The following is an 18871-nucleotide window of genomic DNA, read 5'->3' as shown; positions in this document are numbered from 1 at the left end:
GTGGAATATCTGTGGTGTTGAAATATATGTTGTGAAATGCTTCTATTAGCTTAGTTTTTGCCTTTTAATAATTACATTTCTATCTATTTGTTTTGTGTTTTTTGTGTGCAGAATAAATTTTTGTTAATACATTCTATGTTGTTAACAACAGTTATTAACCCAGGCGAAGCCGGGTAGTACAGCTAGTTCTTAATAAATCTGTTTTTTTTCAGGATGGAGAGGAGCACTGTTTAAACCATCATCATGTTATAAATCATCAATGGAGTTGTTGATTTAACTTTTTTTCACCAGGACAACTAATTTTGATTCTTAAAAAAAAATAATTATTCATTAAGTAATACATGAAATTTACCTCCAGTGATTTACTTTTTTATGATCGGTCAAGTCAAGAGCAACTGTGGTAGAGATAAGCCAAACTTGTTTTCAAGACATTTTCCATTTACCTAACACACATACAGTGGGGAAAAAAAAAGTATTTAGTCAACCACCATTTGTGCAAGTTCTCCCACTTAAAAAGATGAGAAAGGCCTGTAATTGACATTATAGGTAAACCTCAACTATAAGAGACAAAATGAGAAAATAAATCCAGAAAATCACCTTGTCTGATTTGGCAAGATTTTTTTGGGAAATTATGGTGGAAAATAAGTATTTGGTCAATAACAACAGTTTAGTCTCAATAGTTTGTTATATATCCTTTGTTGGCAATGACAGAGGTCAAACGTTTTCTGTAAGTCTTCATAAGGTTGACACACTGTTAGTCTCTCTCTCTCTCTCTCTCTCTCTCTCTCATCCCCGGATCCGCTCCCCATTGACTTACATTGGTCCGGATTCCGGATCGGATCCGGACTTCTTTCACAACCCGCGACGGATCCGCCGGACCCAGATTATGAGCAATCCGCTCAGCTCTACTCACGATACATAGCCCCATTCATTCTTTCATGTACACAGCCCCAAAGCATGATTTTGCCACCTCCATGCTTCACGGTAGGTATGGTGTTCTTTGGATGCAACTCAGCCTTCTGTCCCCTCCAAACACGACGAGTTGTGTTTCTACCAAACAGTTCTACTTTGGTTTCACTAGACCATATGACATTCTCCCAATACTCTTCTGAATAATCCAAATGGGCTCTAGCACACTTCAGATGGGCCCGGACATGTACTAGCTTAAGCAGGGGAACACGTCTGGCACTGCAGGATCTGAGTCCCTGGCGGCAAAGTGTGTTACTTATGGTAGCTTTTGTTACAGTGGTCCCAGACCTATGCAAATCATTCACTAGGAACCCCTGTGTGGTTCTGGGATTTTTGCTCACCGTTCTTGTGATCATTTTCACACCACATGGTGAGATCTTGCATGGAGCCCCAGATCGAGGGAGATTATCAGTGGTCTTGTATCTCTTCCATTTTCTTATTATTGCTCCCACAGTTGATTTCATCCCACCAAGTTGCTTGCCTATTGCAGATTCAGTCTTCCCAGCCTGGTGCAGGGCTACAATTTTGTTTCTAGTGTCCTTCGAGAGCTCTTTGGTCTTCACTATAGTGGAGTTTGGAGTGTGACTGTTTGAGGTTGTGGACAGGTGTCTTTTATACTGATAACAAGTTCAAACAGGTGTCATTACTACAAGTGATGAGTGGAGGACAGAGGAGCCTCTTAAGGAAGATGTTACACGTCTATGAGAGCCAACAATCTTGCATGTTTTTAGATGACTAATTACTTATTTTCTGCCATAATTTGCAAAAAAAAAAATCTTCCTAAATAAGACAAGATGATTTTCTGGATTTTTTTTCTCATTTTGTGTCTCACAGTTGTGGTTTACCTATGATGTCAATTACAGGCCTGTCTCATCTTTTTAAGTGGGAGAACTTGCACAATTGGTGGCTGACTAAATACTTTTTTCCTCACTGTACGAGTATCAGGTTTTTGTAAATGGGAGAGATAAAACTCTATACTTGGAAACTTGATTTTTGGCAAATCATCAATAGATTCAGGTGGCAGTTGACAGCAATGGCTCCTCTTGTACTGTATGCAGTCATGTGTTCTCAGAACATGATCTCAATGCAAAATCTGTATGCCTTTGGTTCCTGGGATGCAAATCTGGTACTGATTCGAATTCTTACATTTGCTACTTTACTTTGTAGTTTCATTTTCATATTTATTTTTTATTTGTTTTATCATTGAACCATTAAGACAATTTTTAGTAAAAAAAAAAATACACAGATGTACAGTAGATTATTTTTGCCATTGAGAAGTACTGTGCAACCTTTCAAAAGTTTCTTAATATGCTGCGTGAGACATTCCTAAAAGTTTACAGAGTTGCTAGTCCACGCATGTTGGGCTCCCATTTCACTTTCATCTGCTCCACTAGATCACTTCTTCCAGTCTTTTGAAGGTGTTGACCTAAAAGTCGCAATTTATCTATTGATGTGGGGAGCCTTTTCTTCCACAGACTTAGCAGTTCGTAGATCTGATTAGTCAAGTTATTTGGGCTTTTTAGTCTCACTAGCTGGATAGTACTGCGATGAATGGGTAAAGAATGTAACAGTTCTGTGGCATCTTCTTCTGAGAGTTCTTCAGCTACCCATTTCAGAACACTGTCCCACAGCATATCTATTAAGACATCATATAGAAAAAGATACAATTACATCATTCATAAGTGGATAACTTCTTAAAATACAGTTTCCAAAATCTGGAAACCTTTCATGGTTATCGTGTGCAAACGTTTTGAGGATTTGTGGAAAAAACACTGTAAAGTAAGAATGCTTTAACCCCTTTACCCCCCAGCTTGTTTTCACCTTCCTGACCAGAATATTTTTTTCAATTTTGACCAGTGATGTAATAACTGTGAAACGCTTGAACAGGTCCCAGTAATTTGGGGACTGTTTTATCGTGAAATATTATACTTCATGATATTGGTAAATTTAGGATGATATTTTTTAGTTTCTTTGTAAAAATATCAGAAATGTAGTGAAAATTTTAAACATTTCAAAATTTTCAAACTTTGTATTTTCATGACCTTAAACCAAGCAGTTATGTCACCCAAAATAGTTAATAAATAACATTTCCCACATGTCTACTTTACATCGACACAATTTTTTAAACATTTTTTTGTTAGGAAGTTTGAAAGTTCAAAGTTTATCAGCAATTTCTCCAACTAAATGTACAAAACCTTTTTTTTTAGGAACCACATCACAATTCAAGTGACTTTCAAAGGCCTAGGTGATAGAAAAGACCCAAAAGTGACACCATTCTAAAAACTGCACTCCTCAAAGTACTCAAGATCACACCCAAGAAGTGTATTAACCTTCTGCTTCACAGAAACTAAAGCAATGTGGAAGTAAAAAATTAAAATTTTACTTGTCACCACAAAAAATATTATTTTAGCCCCAATTTTTGCATTTTCACAAGGGAAGCCAATGAAAATGCACCAGACAATTTGTTATGAAATATATCTTACACCGATACCCAATATGTGGTGGAAATTGACACAATATCGCGTTTGGAGAGTCCCTGATGTACCTAAACAGTGGAGCTCCCTCCCTTCCATGATTAAGACCTTATTAGGTTGAAACGCGTAGAAAGAAATCCTCTATCCTGTTCCTATGTGTCTACCGTGTGTTGGGTTTTGGACATTTTAATGGATATAATAAAGTTTACAATTTTTTAAACGCTTTCCATTCTCCTTGAATAACATTGAGCCGTGAAAATAAAAAAATACATTGTTAACCCCAAAAATATTGCTTTTCCCCAAATCTTTCATTTTTTACAAGGGTAACAGGTGAAAATTCATCATAAGATTTGTTGAGAAATTTCTTCTGAGTATGCTGATGCCCCATATGTGGTGAAAATTTACTGTTTTGGAACATGGCAGAAGGGAAGGAGCGCCATTTGAATTTCAGAGAGTAAAATTGTCTGAAATAGATAGCGGATGACATGTTGCATTTGGAGAGCCTCTGATGTGTATAAACAGTAGAGCTCCTCCATGAATGACCCCATTTTGGAAACTTGCCTGCTCAAGAAATTTATCTAGATGTTTGTGAGCAGTGTGAAACCTCAGGTGCTTCACAGATTTTTATAATGAGCTGTGAAAATAAAAAACTAAATATTTACCACAAAAATGTTGTTTTAACTGCAAATCTTTCATGTTTACAAGGGTAAAAGGAGAAATTGCACTATATAATTTTTTTTGCAATTTCTTCTGAGTACGATGATACTCGATATGTGGTGGAAATCTACTGTGTTGGAGCACAGAAGGGCTAGGAAGGGACGGGGCACCATTTGTATTTGAGAGCACAAAGATGTCTGGAATAAATAATGGATGCCATGTCGCATTTGGCGAACCAATGAGGTGCCTAAACAGTGGAGCTTCCCTACAAGAGACCCCATTTTGGAAAGTAGACCCCAAAAGCAATTTATTTAGATGTTTGGTGAGCAGCGACGTCCTTCCTCTTACCTGTCCCATGGCTATGCAGGCTCTGCTCCTGATTCAGGTCCTGCTGTGCTTCTAACTCACTCCCGGGTCATGCGCTCTGCTCCAAAGGCTGCTGCAGCCTCTTCCTGCCTCCCGGCCACAAACAGATCTGCAGTAAGTGATCTTAGGCTGCGCATGAGGCCACGCCCCCTTTCTTAAAGTGGTAGCGTCCCATTACCTCGAAGTGACCTCAGCGGTCACCTGTTACCAAAAGAGCATTTAAGTTCGCCTTCCCCAACAGAAGGCGCCCAAGAAATGCTCCTAATAGTGCATTGCTAGTATCCACGCCCCTTGTGTACTATTGCTTGTATCTGTGCACCAGCTACTTGTTCCTAATCGTTTGTCTTGCCATAGTGCCACCTGTGCTATACGTGCTGTGGATGTCACCTGTGCCATACCTGCTGTGGACGTCACCTGTGCCATACCTGCTATGGATGTCACATGTGCCATACTTGCTGTGGACGTTACCTGTGCCATACCTGCTGTGGACGTCACATGTGCCATACCTGCTGTCGGCGTCACCTGTGCCATACCTGCTGTGGACTTCACCTGTGCCATACCCGTGTTCTACCTGCTGTGGACGTCACACCTGTGCTATACCTGGCCTTAAAGAGACTAATGCTACCGGTTTCTGGCTGCCGTGCATTTAGGCCCTTTGGGGAGGCACCACACAGTCCCTGTATAGGGGTTCACTACTGGTCGCTTTCTCAAGGGAGTCTGGTGCACAGTCCAGTGGGTCCACCCCCGGACGCTCACTGCCCCTCGGTGAGCGTAACACCTACTGAGTTGCTAACTTTGAGCCAATGTACAGTACCTTGAAAAAGTATTCATACCTATAAACCTTCCCATATTTTTCATATATTACCCACAAACTTACTGAAATCTATTTTATTAAGATTTTATGATATTCCATCATGAAGTTGCAAGTATTGCGAAGTGCAAAGGAAATGATACAAGATTTTTTAAATGTTTAAAAAATATAAATCTGAAAATTGTGACAAGCACTTGTTTCATCTGCCTGTAGTTGAATACCCCAAATAAAAGACTAAGTTACCAATTGCCTCCAGAAATCACATAATTAGTAAATTGAGTCCACCTGTGTAATTTACTCTCAGTATAATTAAAGCTATTTTGTGAAGGCCTCAGAGGTTTGTTTGAGAACGTTAGGGAAAAAAAGTATCATGAAAACCAAGAAACACACCAGACAGGTCAAAGGTAAAGTTGTGGAGAAGAGTAAAGAGGGGTTAGGCTATATAAAAAAGAGCCCAAGTTCTGAACATGTCACGGAGCACTATTCAATACATGATCCAAAAATGTAAGAAGTATAGCAAAATTCCAACTCTTCTAAGACATCACCATCTAAGAAGCAGTCAAGAGGCCCATGGTCACTCTGGAGAAGCTGCAGAGATCCAGGGCTTAGGTGGGAGAATCTGTCAACAGGAAAACTATTAGTCGTGTAGTCCATAAATCTGGTCATCATGGAAGAGTGTCAAGAAGAAAGCATTTTTTGAAAGCAATCCATAAGAAGTCCCATTTGTAGTTTGAGAAAACATTATGTGGGGGACACATATGGGAGAAGGCACTCTATTTAGATGAGACAAAAGTAGAACTTTTAGGATTACATGCAAAATGCTAGAAAACTAACTGTGTGCCCCACAACCGAAAACAGCATCACCCCCATCAAACATGATGTTGGCAGTATTATGCTGTGTAGATGCTTTTCTTCAGGAACAATAGCGAAGCTGGTCACAGTTGATAAGACGATGGATGGAGCTAAATACAGGGCAATCTTTGAGGAAAACCTGTTAGAGGCTGCAATAGACTTGAGACTAGGGTGTATGTTCCCCTTTAAACAGAACAACTGCCTTAACCCCTTCTCCCCTGGGCGATTTTCCGTTTTTCCTTTTTTTTTTGTCTACCCTTGTTCCGAGAGCCGTAACTTTTTTTATTTTTCTGTCAATATTGCCATATAAGAGCTTATTTTTTGCAGGACTAGTTCTACTTTGAAATAATACCATAAATTTTACCACATAGTGTACTGGAAAACGGCAAAAAAATTCCAAGTGCAAAAAAAGTGCATTTGCATGATTGTTTTTGAGATATTTTATTCACTGTGTTCTCTATATGGTAAATTGATGTGTCGATGTGATGCCTCAGGTTGGTAAAGGTTCGTAGTTACCCAACATGTATAGGTTTACTTTCATCTAAGGGGTTAAAAAAAACCAGAAATTTGTCCAGAAAAAATGGCGCAGTTTTTGCGCCATTTTACGTGATCCGTAGTGTTCTTATTTTTTGGGATCTATGGTTCAGTGACTGCTTATTTTTTGTTGAGCTGACATTTTTAACAGTAGCATTTTTGCACAGAAGCGCCATTTTGATCGCATTTTGTGCAAAATTTGCGGCAACCAAAAAACTTAATTTTGGTGTTTGGAATTTTTTTGCCGCTATGCCGCTTACCGATCAGATTAATTGATTTTATATTTTCATAGATTGGGCATTTCTGAATGCGGCAATACCAAATATGTGTATATTTTTTATTTTTTTAACCCTTTAATTTTCAATTGGGTGAATGAGGGGTGATTTGAACTTTTTATTTTACTAGGCCCCATAGGGGACTATGATGATCAGCAGTCTGATTGCTTATTCCATTGTGTAGATCAGAGCAGCATCGCTCAGATCTGCACAAAAGCAGCTCTCCTATTACACTCTGCAGTCTGCTCTCTGTAAGAGGAACTGACTCATGACAGCTACAGGAGTCATTACATGACCCTGTGCTACCATGGCAACAATCGGATCCATATGATCACATCACGTGACTTCCGATGGAGCCGGGTAAGTGAATGCTTACTGCGGCCCACTGTTACATCGTGCTGTGACATTTTCACAGCGCGCAGTAAGAAGTTAACAGGCACGAGTGGGAGGCGAATCCATTCATGCCTGATTGCCGCACATGTCAGCTGTTAAAATCAGCTGACGTGGGCAGTTGGCAGACAATAACCTGACACGATCTATGACATACCCAGTATGTCACATGTCGTGAAGAGGTTAAACACACTGCTAGAACTACAATGAAATGGTTTCGATCAAAGCATATTCATATGTTCGATTGGCCCAGTCACAGTCAAGAACTAATTCCCATTGATGATCTGTGGCAAGACTTGAAAATTTCTGTTCAGACGCTTTCCATCCGGTCTCACTGAGCTAGAACTATTTTGGAAAAAAAAAATGGCCAAACATGTCAGCCTCTAGATGTGAAAAGCTGGTAGAGACATACCCCAAAAGACTTGTAGCTGTAATTGCAGCGAAAGGTGGTCCTATAAAGTATTGAATCAAAAGGGCTTAATGCATATGCATTTCAGATTTAAATATTTAAAATATTTAAAACCCATTTGTCATTTCCTTTACATTTCACAAATACTTGCTACTTTATGTTTGTATATCACACAACATCCCAATAAAATATATTTCAGTTTGTTGGTGTAACTTGAAAAAAAATGGGGAAAAGTCATGAGGTGTGAATACTTTTTCAAGACACTCTGTATAGAAGAATTAATACTATTTTAAAGGCTAATAGTGGTCACACACCAAATATTGATTTGATTTTGACTTCTATTTTGTTTATTCACTTAGCATTTTATTGATTGATAAAAGTAAACAAACACTTTTATTTTTGCAGCATTTTTTCCACACTTGTCTAAAATTTTTGCACAGTTCTATATTTATCATGTTTTTATGTTAAAAAAAACCCAACACCATATTTAACTCATTCCTGCTCCAGTGAAATAAAAATGAATTAAGAACTTAAAAAAAATATCATCTTTGTTATTGAATTTTCTGTAAAACTCCAATCTATGAAAATATAAAAATGGTTTAACACATACAATAATTGTCGTAAAGAAAGCCAAAATCGAAATGCCAAAAACCTTTAATGGCAAATTCTTTTAAGAAAAAGGTTATGGGGCTTGGGTAAATATTATGATTTTTTTTAAGCTTCTAAAATATGAATAAAAAGATTATATAGTTCCTTGAAAAAGTATTTACAGTTTATACCCTGAACCTTTCCTCATTTTTCACATTATACTCACAAACTTAAATGTATTTTATTGGGATTTAATTTTATACACCAAGACTAAGTGTCAAGAATTTGTGAAGCATGAAGTAAATGATTCATGGTTTTCTAAATATTTTAAAAATATAAATCTGAAAATTGTGATGTGCATATGTATATTGAGTACCCCTCATTCAACAATTTGTAGGCCCACCTTTCACTGCAATTACTACTACAAGTCTTTTAGTGGATGTGTCTGCCAACTTTACAAGTCTGGAGGCTTTACATTTGGCCCATTCTTTTCTGCAAATAGCTCTAGCTCAGCGAGAGTCGATGGAGGCGTCTATGAATAGCAATTTCAAGTCTTATCACAAATTCTCAATAGGATTGGACTGGAACACATTAATATGCTTTGATCTAAATTATTCCATTGTAGCTCTGGCAGTTTGTTTAGGGTCATTGTCATGGTGGAAGGAGAACCTACACCCCTGTCTCAGTTCTTTTGCAGCCTCTAACAGGTTTTCCTCTAGGATTGACCTGTATTTAGCTCCATCCATCTTTTCATCAATTCAGACCATCTTCCCTATCTCTGCTGAAGAAAAGTATCCTCACAGCATGATGCTGCCACCACCATGTCTGACGGTGGGGATTGGTTTCTAAAGGCCCCGTCACACTAAGCAACATCGCTAGCAACATCGCTAGCAACATCGCTGCTAACGAACAACTTTTGTGACGTTGCTAGCGATGTTGCTGTGTGTGACATCCAGCAACAACCTGGCCCCTGCTGTGAGGTCGTTGGTTGTTGCTGAATGTCCTGGGCCATTTTTTAGTTGTTGCTGTCCCGCTGTGAAGCACAGATCGCTGTGTGTGACAGCGAGACAGCAACAACTAAATGTGCAGGCAGCAGGAGCCGGCTTCTGCGGAGGTTGGTAACCAATGTAAACATCGGGTAACCAAGAAGCCCTGTCCTTGGTTACCCGATATTTACCTTTGTTACCAGCCTCCTCCGCTCTCACTGTCAGTGCCGGCTCCTGCTCTGTGCACATGTAGCTGCAGCACACATCGGGTTAATTAACCCGATGTGTGCTGTAACTAGGAGAGCAAGGAGCCAGCGCTAAGCATTGTGCGCTGCTCCCTGCTCTGTGCACATTTAGCTGCAGCACACATCGAGTTAATTAACCCGATGTGTGCTGTAACTAGGAGAGCAAGGAGCCAGCGCTAAGCGGTGTGCGCTGCTCCCTGCTCTGTGCACATTTAGCTGCAGCACACATCGGGTTAATTAACCCGATGTGTGCTGTAACTAGGAGAGCAAGGAGCCAGCACTCAGTGTGCGCTGCTCCCTGCTCTCTGCACGTGTAGCTCCGTGCGGTGGTAACCAAGGTAAATATCGGGTTGGTTACCCGATATTTACCTTAGTTACCAAGCGCAGCATCTTCCACGCAGCGCTGGGGGCTTGTCACTGGTTGCTGGTGAGCTCACCAGCAACTTGTGTAGCGACGCTCCAGCGATCCCTGCCAGGTTAGGTTGCTGGTGGGATCACTGGAGCGTCGCAGTGTGACATCTCACCAGCAACCTCCTAGCAACTTACCAGCGATCCCTATCGTTGTTGGGATCTCTGGTAAGTTGCTTAGTGTGACTGGACCTTTAGGGTGATCGGTAGTGTTCCTGTGATTTAATGTTTTGAATTTAGCCAGAAAAGGTCTATTTTAGCTTAACCAGAAAACCTTTTTCCACAAGCCATGTAGGTGATACAGCTAGAACGTGGAAGAAGGTGCTCTGGTTGGATGAGACCAAAGTAGAACTTTTTGAGCTAAATGCAAAGCACTATATTTGCTGGAATACTAACAGTGCACTTCATTATGAAAACACCATCCCCACTGTCACACATGGTAGTAACAGCATAATGCTGTGGGGAGGCTTTTCTTCAGTTGGGAAAGGGTCAGAGTTGATGGAATAAATACAAGGCAATCCTGGAGGAAATCCTGTTAGAGGTTGCAAAAGTCTTGAGATTTGGGCATAGATTCACATTGCCGGAGAACAATGACCAACAATGACCAAAAACATTTTGCCAGAGCTACAATGAAGTGTTTAGAGCAAAGCATATTCATGTGTTTGAATGGCCCAGTCACAGTCCAGACCTAAATTTCACTGAGAATCTGCTATTCACAGATGCTCTCCATCCAATCTCAGTGGGCTAGAAGTATTTTGTAAAGATGCCTCTGATATGCAAAGCTGGTAGAGAGATACCCCTAAAGACTTGTAACAATAATTAGAGCAAACTTTGGTCCTACAAAATATTGACTCAGAGGGGCAGAATGCAAATGCACATCACAATTTTTCGATTTACATTTTTCAAATATTTAGAAAACCATGTATAATTTCACTTACACTTCAGAAATACTTGTTATTTAATGCAGGTATATCATATAAAATCCCATTAAAATACACTTAACCTTGTGGGTGTAACATGGAAAAATTCACCAAGTATGAATACTGTTTCAAGGCACTGTACATGCGTGGCATTGTTGTAAAGGTACTTATCTGGAGAAATATGTTGCCAGATCTTTTTTTACCATACAAAGAATGCAATAAATTCAAATTCCCAAAAACGTTGACAGAATTGTTTTGTTTTTTTCACCATTTAACTTGAATGTTTTTAGTACTTTGTAGTGTGAATTGAATGAGATCATTCTAACCTACTGCTCTCATCCCACAAAGAAAAAGTTATCATATGGAAATTTCTCAGCAGAAATTTCAAGTTTTTCTTTTGGAAAAAAGGAGGGAAGTATGAAAATGTATAAAAAAAAAATGACTATCAGTAAAGCTCAATTAGAGTTCATACCTTTCGGTCCCACTGTCAAAAGTTTTGTACTTGATGGACGACTAATATTTTTCTCCATCTGGAACCACAGAATCAGAAACATTGAGTTGTGATAAGAATCATTGTTAGCGATATCAGAAATCAAATTCTATTTTAAATATAAACATTATCAGACCATACACCCAATATCTAATTCTAATCGTAATGCCTAAAGGTGGCCCCCCAAGGAAGATCGATTTGAAACGTAGGTCGGGGTTGGATGCCCCCTTATATCAGTGCTGAACACCTTTTATCAATATGTCTAAGTCCGGATGATGATGGTTATAGTTGTGTATTATATATGCCAGTTAGTCACATCATATGGATAATGGGCGGTTGGACGCTATTTTAGTGCCACCTAGTGACTGAATATAAGCATTACGGGTAATCCGTTCTGAATTTGACAACTTTACCACATCCTTATTATATACATGGACTTTAACCCCTTATGTTATCCTGTGTATTTGAGCTCAGGTGCCAGGGTGCTGTCCTATTTTAGGGCTTATTTTTGGTGTCCCCACAATTTTCATGCCTTTCTTATATGTATAATACATGATGTAATTGGAGTGCTCTTATTTGCAACCCCACATAGAATGAATTAAATATATTGTACTGTCTATGTAATTTTCTAAATAAAAATTATTGTTATTTATAGACAGGCTTTGGAATATCATTTTTTCTTGGTGGGGTTAAGATATTCTGGCCATTTAAACTCCTCATTTAAGTTTGTTTTGGCTTAAAGTATGTGTGTACATTGGGAGTGGCCTGGTTATATAAAATGACTAACCACTGTTTCCTTAATTTCGTTGCTATTAATGGATAATTCTGCTCTATTAATGGAGGACATTCCTCCCTGAAGAAGTGACAATGAAAAGCGCGTTAGGGCCATGGGGATGCAGGACCATCCAATTGACACCCAGGTATGCACACTAGACTTTTATAATACCTCTTTGCACAGAATTATTCTGTCTCTGGATATATACTTTGGCCACCTAGCCTTATACAGAGATTTTCTATGAGGTTTTAATACACTATTACATGCAAATTATTCAGATTCCGGGTAGTCTCAGAGAGCAACCAACTTGTTATACCCTATTTAGGAAAAACCCTGTCTTTTAATTATGTTTCTCTATATATGAATTTGTATACATTGTTGTGAATATATTCAATAAACTTTATTGTTTTTATATTATATCTTTCACCCTATCCTTTTCTTTTGAGATTAGCCTCTTATTTTTTGGAGGCTATTCTCATAGTTACTAGTATGTAGAATGCCATACCTTGCTGCTGTCTGCATGAGCTGTCTGTCCCGGCCCCCCAACGCATACTTTACCCTTTGACAGGGAACATATTTATACATTCCAGTGATATGCGAGTCCAAAAAGCAGACATCTCACTGCCCAAGAGATATCTGCTGTGACGCCCTGGGCAAGCCAGGGGTCACAGGTCATTACATCACCACACCCTACACCCCAGTTAGGCACATCAGCTAACCCAAAAATCCTTGTTGCCTTCCTCAGGAGCTGATGTTCACACCAGGGGGTGGGACAGGCGGTTGGCTCCGCCCACCGAGGAGTTCACAGCTCTGGAGGCGGGAAGAACCAGGCAGTTGAGCTCAGGGAGAGCTTGAGTAAACAGTGAAGTGGAAGTTCAGTTTAGGAAGTGAAAGTGAAGTGAAGTGAAGTGGTAGAGGAGCTTAAGAGAAAAGCTGAAGTAAGGTGCAAAGGGACAGTTTGTAAAGCCTGAAGTTGGTCCGGGTGTGTGCCCCGGGCTAAGTGACAGCAAGGTCAGCAGACGGCGGTGATTGTCCGCAGGGGTGACTGCTCGGAGGTCACTGGAAGGACCGTGGACGGGTGGTGACCCGGCGGTTTGGAGCAGTGTACAAGGAACAGTCAGCACCAGGGCAGGGGGCTCTCGGACCCCGGCAAGGCTAGGAGTCGCCATAATTTGCCAAATCCGTCAGTGAAGGGGACGACCGTCTCCAAACAGCCAAGTCCCGATTGAAGGCAACCGTCCAACCAGTAACGGAGAGACACCGCCACCGCCAGGGCACCAGTTTCTCAGGGCCAGCGCCTGCGGGCAAAGAGTAGGGCTCCTCCGGCCCATAACCAAGCCGGGGAGCGGGTTACCGGTGGGAACCCATCGCAACCACAACCATCATAGGTGCAGGACAAGGCGATCATCACCGTCACCTTCTGGGGAAAGCAAGTGCAGCCGTCCGTGGGAACCGTCTTCCCAGCCGTGTGGTTTACCGAGAACTGTGTCACCATCTCAGGCTGAGTGAGTACCACAGTGCCGCAAGGCACAGCGCTGCCCCTGCGTCCCTGCGCCCACCAGGCCCTGCATCTCCCACCTCATCACTGGGCCCTGGGATCACCAACCCCTACCCACGGAGGGGCAACACAACAACTTGCTGCTTCACACCATCACTCCCGGGATCCCCATACAGAGCAGCGGTGGTGTCAACAAATCACCACAACCGTGGGTGGCATCACGGACAATAGACTATATCCCAAACCCAATCCCCTTTCACTCACGGGCGAGGAGCGCCGCTCGAGAACCCCCGGGATCAGGCCCACAGCTCGAGCCACCACTGAGCAGCAGCAGCCGGACCCGAGCAGAGGGGTGAGCGCAGTCCTGACACCCTCCTCCCCGCCCGCGACACTGCCTGTGTATTGGCCAGTAATGGGAAGTAGTGATTCCCAACCATGGGCTCACTGGCTCTCGGGAGTTATTGTTTTCCAAACCACAAGATGAAGATCATTTGACAAGAATTTATCAGGGCAGTTATATATAGATTTGTATAAGTTGTTTAACCCTTAGAAATCTAATACTATCACACACAAAATATGGTGAGAAAAGTTTGCTTAAAAAAATAGATACATGAAAAACAAGATGTTTCCTAAGTAATCCTAAGGCTGTGGCCTAATAAATTTTAAATAAAAAATGGAAATTCCATTTTCAAATTTGAACAGAACACAATAATATATATATATATATATATATATATATATATATACAGTGCTGGCCAAAAGTATTGGCACCCCTGCAATTCTGTCAGATGATACTCAGATTATTCTTGAAAATGATTGCAATCACAAATTCTTTGGTATTATTATCTTCATTTAATTTGTCTTCAATGAAAAAAAATTGTCATAAAGCCAAATTGGATATAGTTCCACACCAAACATAAAAGGGGGTGGACAAAAGTATTGGCACTGTTTGAAAAATCATGTGATGCTTCTCTAATTTGTGCAATTAGCAGCACCTGTAACTTACCTGTGGCACCTAACAGGTGTTGGCAATAACTAAATCACACTTGCAGCCAGTTGACATGGATTAAAGTTGACTCAACCTCTGTCCTGTGTCCTTGTGTGTACCACATTGAGCATGGAGAAAAGAAAGAAGACCAAAGAACTGTCTGAGGACTTGAGAATCCAAATTGTGAGGAAGCATGAGCAATCTCAAGGCTACAAGTCCATCTCCAAAGACCTGAAAGTGCCTGTGTCTACCGTACACAGTTTCATCAAGAAGTTTAAAGCCCATGCCACTGTGTCTAATCTCCCTAGATGTGGATTAAAAAGAAAAATTGACTAGAGATTTCAACGCAAGATCGTGCGGATGGTGGATAAAGAACCTCGACTAACATCCAAACAAGTTCAAGCTGCCCTGTAATCTGAGGGTACAACAGTGTCAACCCGTAATATCCGTCGGTGTCTGAATGAAAAGGGACTGTATGGTAGGATACTCAGGAAGACCCCACTTCTTACTCCGAGATATAAAAAAGCCAGGCTGGAGTTTGTCAAAACTTACCTGAGAAAGCCTAAAATGTTTTGGAAGAATGTTCTCTGGTCAGATGAGACAAAAGTAGAGCGTTTTGGGAAAAGCCATCAACATAGAGTTTACAGGAAAAAAAAGAGGCATTCAAAGAAAAGAACACGATCCCTACAGTCAAACATGGCGGAGGTTCCCTGATGTTTTGGGGTTGCTTTGCTGCCTCTGGCACTGGACTGCTTGACCGTGTGCATGGCATTATGAAGTCTGAAGATTACCAACAAATTTTGCAGCATAATGTAGGGCCCAGTGTGAGAAAGCTGGGTCTCCCTCAGAGGTCATGGGTCTTCTAGCAGGACAATGACCCAAAACACACTTCAAAAAGCACTATAAAATGGTTTGAAAAAAAGCACTGGAGACTACTAAAGTGGCCAGCAATGAGTCCAGACCTGAATCCCATAGAACACCTGTGGAGAGATCTCAAAATGGCAGTTTTGAGAAGGCACCCTTCAAATCTCAGGGAAATGGAGCAGTTTGCCAAAGAAGATTGGTCTAAAATTCCAGGAGATCATTGTAAGAAACTCATTGATGGTTACCGGAAGCGGTTGTTCGCAGTTATTTTGGCTAAAGGTTGTGCAACCAAGTATTAGGCTAAGGGTGCCAATACTTTTGTCTGGCCCATTTTTGGAGTGTTGTGTGAAATGATCAATGATTTGATTTTTGTTTCATTTTTTTTGTGTTTTTTTCATTGCAAGCAAAATAAATGAAGATAATAATACCAAAGAATTTGTGATTGCAATCATTTTCAAGAAGAAACTGAGTATTATCTGACAGAATTGCAGGGGTGCCAATACTTTTGGCCAGCACTGTATATACATTATTTAAACTGCATACTATAAATCTTGACTGAAGACATACCTTTGGAAGAGTTACTGACAGTTTGCATACTGGAGTTCTTTGTTGTAAGTAGTTATTTGCGCACTGTCCCGACTTATAATTCTCTATAATTTCATCTTTTGATATTTTATAAAAAGCAACAGTTCCCTTAAAATGTGGAGAACTGTAGTTTCCAAACTCATCCACAACACTAATTTCCAAAATCTTTTTCTGCATTCTTTGTGAATGAAATGTAAGTTTAAATGTCTTTCCAGACTCTTTAGTATCTAAAAGATAATCAAATAATAATTCACTATTACATTACAAATCTATGAAATGGTATCATCCTGAATTCCGCAGCCAGGATCATTTTCCTCTGCAACCGCTTCACTGATGCCTCTGCTCTGTGCCAGTCATTGCACTGGTTGCCTATCCGTTACAGAATCCAATATAAACTTATCACTCTCACTTACAAAGCTCTCCACGGTTCCACACCACCCTACATCTCCTCCCTCATCTCTGTCTATTACCCCACCCGTGCCCTCCGCTCTGCTAATGACTTAAGACTGACATCCTCAACAATTCGAACCTCCCACTCCCGTCTTCAAGATTTCTCATGAGCTGCGCCTATGCTCTGGAACACACTACCAAGAGAAATCCGATTAATTCCCAACATCCACACCTTTAAGCGGGCCCTAAAAATGCATTTCTTTAGACTAGCCTATCACCTCACTGCCCTGATCTAATCTAGTCCCTTTCTGCCCTTCAAAAAATGTACTTCCAGTTCTCGTCTCCTGTACCTGTATAAATTCTCACCGACTGGTTCATGCAGCTGCTTTTGAATACCCTATTAAATCGATGGCTGGACCATATATGACAAGCTTTTCTCCCCCCATTCACCTTTTGTGTCTCCCCTATTTCCTCATAGACTGTAAGCTATCGAGCAGGGCCCTCACTCCTCCTGGTATCTTAAATTTGTTATTTTGTATTGTCTCATATTGTCTGTACATGTTCCCTCTTTATTGTAAAGCGCTGCGGTATATGTTTGCGCTATAGAAATAAAACGTATTATTATTATTATCATCACAATAGAAATCCATCTGTGACCAGATAGGCAATAAAGTAAAGGGGGATGACCATCATTGGGCCAGTCCAGTAACAGTGCTCACATGGTTTCAGTGAAAAAGGAGGAATATACTGTATGTCAGTCATTCTACATCTTAATTGGAAGTACAAATAAAGATTTGCTTTCTAAATGTCATAAAATATTCTAAATTTGGAGTGCAGATCTAAAAAATTAAATGTAAGCATTTTCTTTAACTCCCAGTAATTAGATATACAGGAGAATTACATTTACGTTGTTTTCTAAAACTACAGCAAACAGCCCAGTATTTGATATATCGCTGGAATTTGGGGCTCTTTCTCTAAATTATGCTACTTTCTGATTAGGCGGTAAAAAGCTGAGTACAGATCCCTTTAAATGCTATCATTTAGATACTATCAAGATTTGGTTTAGGAAAAGCAATACTGAGGATAAGGAGAAGCATTAATTCACATAGGTACACTAGTGTCTGTTCCTTTGGGTAAGGCTGTGTTCACACGCTGCATCTTTTACTGCATTTTTGGTGCATTTTTGAGGTCACAAAGATGCACCTAAATGCCTGCATTTCCTTTTTCCAGCAAAGTCTATGAGATTTCTATTTTGCTGTCCACACTGGGCATCTTCAAAAACAATTGAATTTTTATTTGATATTAAAAATGATTAAAATATCAAACAACAAGGATGTCTCCAAAAAGCAGAACCCCTCAAAGGGTAGATAGTATATTGGGAACACCTAGTCAGACAACTCCCCGTATAGTGTAATTAGTAACATTCTGGTCACCGATATATAAGAAGGACATAGCTGAACTGGAGAGGGTGCAGAGAAGAGCGACCAAGATTATTAGAGGAATGGGTGGGCTGCAATACCAAGACAGGTTATTAAACCTGGGGTTATTTAGTCTGGAAAAACGAAGGCTTAGGGGGGATCTAATCACAATGTATAAATATATGAGGGGACAGTACAGAGACCTTTCCAAAGATCTTTTTACACCTAGTCCTGCGACTGGAACACGGGGGCATCCGCTACGTCTTGAGGAAAGAAGGTTTAATCATAATCACAGATGAGGATTCTTTACTGTACGAGCAGTGAGACTATGGAACTCTCTGCCGCATGAGGTTGTAATGAGTGATTCACTACTAACTAGAGTTGAGCGCGGTTCGCGGTTCGTGGTTCTCCAGTTCTAGGCTCGAGTGATTTTTGGGCTGTTCGAGATCGAACTAGAACTCGAGCTTTTAGCTAAAAGCTCGATAGTTCTAGATACGTTCGAGAACGGTTCTAGCAGCAAAAAGCAGGGCTTTTTACAGCTACAGTGTGCAGGAGCCATCGCTGGCAGCCTGCCACAAGCTGGTAACCAAGATAAACATCGGGTATCCAAGCAAAGCGCTTTGGTTAGTAACCCGATGTTTATCTTAGTTACGTGCAGGAAGCTCACACTTCCCCGCTCAGCTCACTCCACCCCCTCCTGCCCGCGGCATGTATTGTACACATACATACATACACACACACACACACACACACACACACACACACACAAACACACACATCCCCCCCGCTCGGCTTACCTGCGGTGATGAAGTCCCGCCATCCCGACCTCAGCGCTGTCACTGTCCTCCATGGCCGCCGCTTGTCACATCACCTCTCGCTTCCGACCCGAGACTGACTAGCGGTGATGTCACGGACCTCTCGCGATACTTGCTGTGAAGGCGCCGGTCATTGACCTCAGTGACAGGGGCTGTCAGTGTGC

The 18871-nt window shown here is 40.9% G+C and overlaps 1 protein-coding gene across 1 annotated transcript in view; it reads right to left on the bottom strand.

Annotated features, from left to right (window-relative positions):
* Positions 1–1924: 1924 nt before the first annotated feature.
* The window catches only part of DTHD1 (death domain containing 1), a 71894-nt gene continuing 54947 nt past the window's right edge, over positions 1925–18871 (bottom strand). The window contains exons 8-10 of the mRNA XM_075333768.1: positions 16067–16311; positions 11357–11414; positions 1925–2605 (exon numbers count right to left, since the gene is read on the bottom strand). Of these exons, the coding sequence (XP_075189883.1) occupies positions 2304–2605; positions 11357–11414; positions 16067–16311 (605 nt within the window). The 3' untranslated portion in view covers positions 1925–2303. The remainder of the gene's footprint in view (positions 2606–11356; positions 11415–16066; positions 16312–18871) is intronic.

This window comes from Anomaloglossus baeobatrachus, chromosome 1 (assembly GCF_048569485.1).
Source record: "Anomaloglossus baeobatrachus isolate aAnoBae1 chromosome 1, aAnoBae1.hap1, whole genome shotgun sequence".
Taxonomy (NCBI): Eukaryota; Metazoa; Chordata; class Amphibia; order Anura; family Aromobatidae; genus Anomaloglossus; species Anomaloglossus baeobatrachus.
Note: the sequence above shows the minus strand (reverse complement) of the source record. Positions and strands in the feature narration are given on the sequence as shown.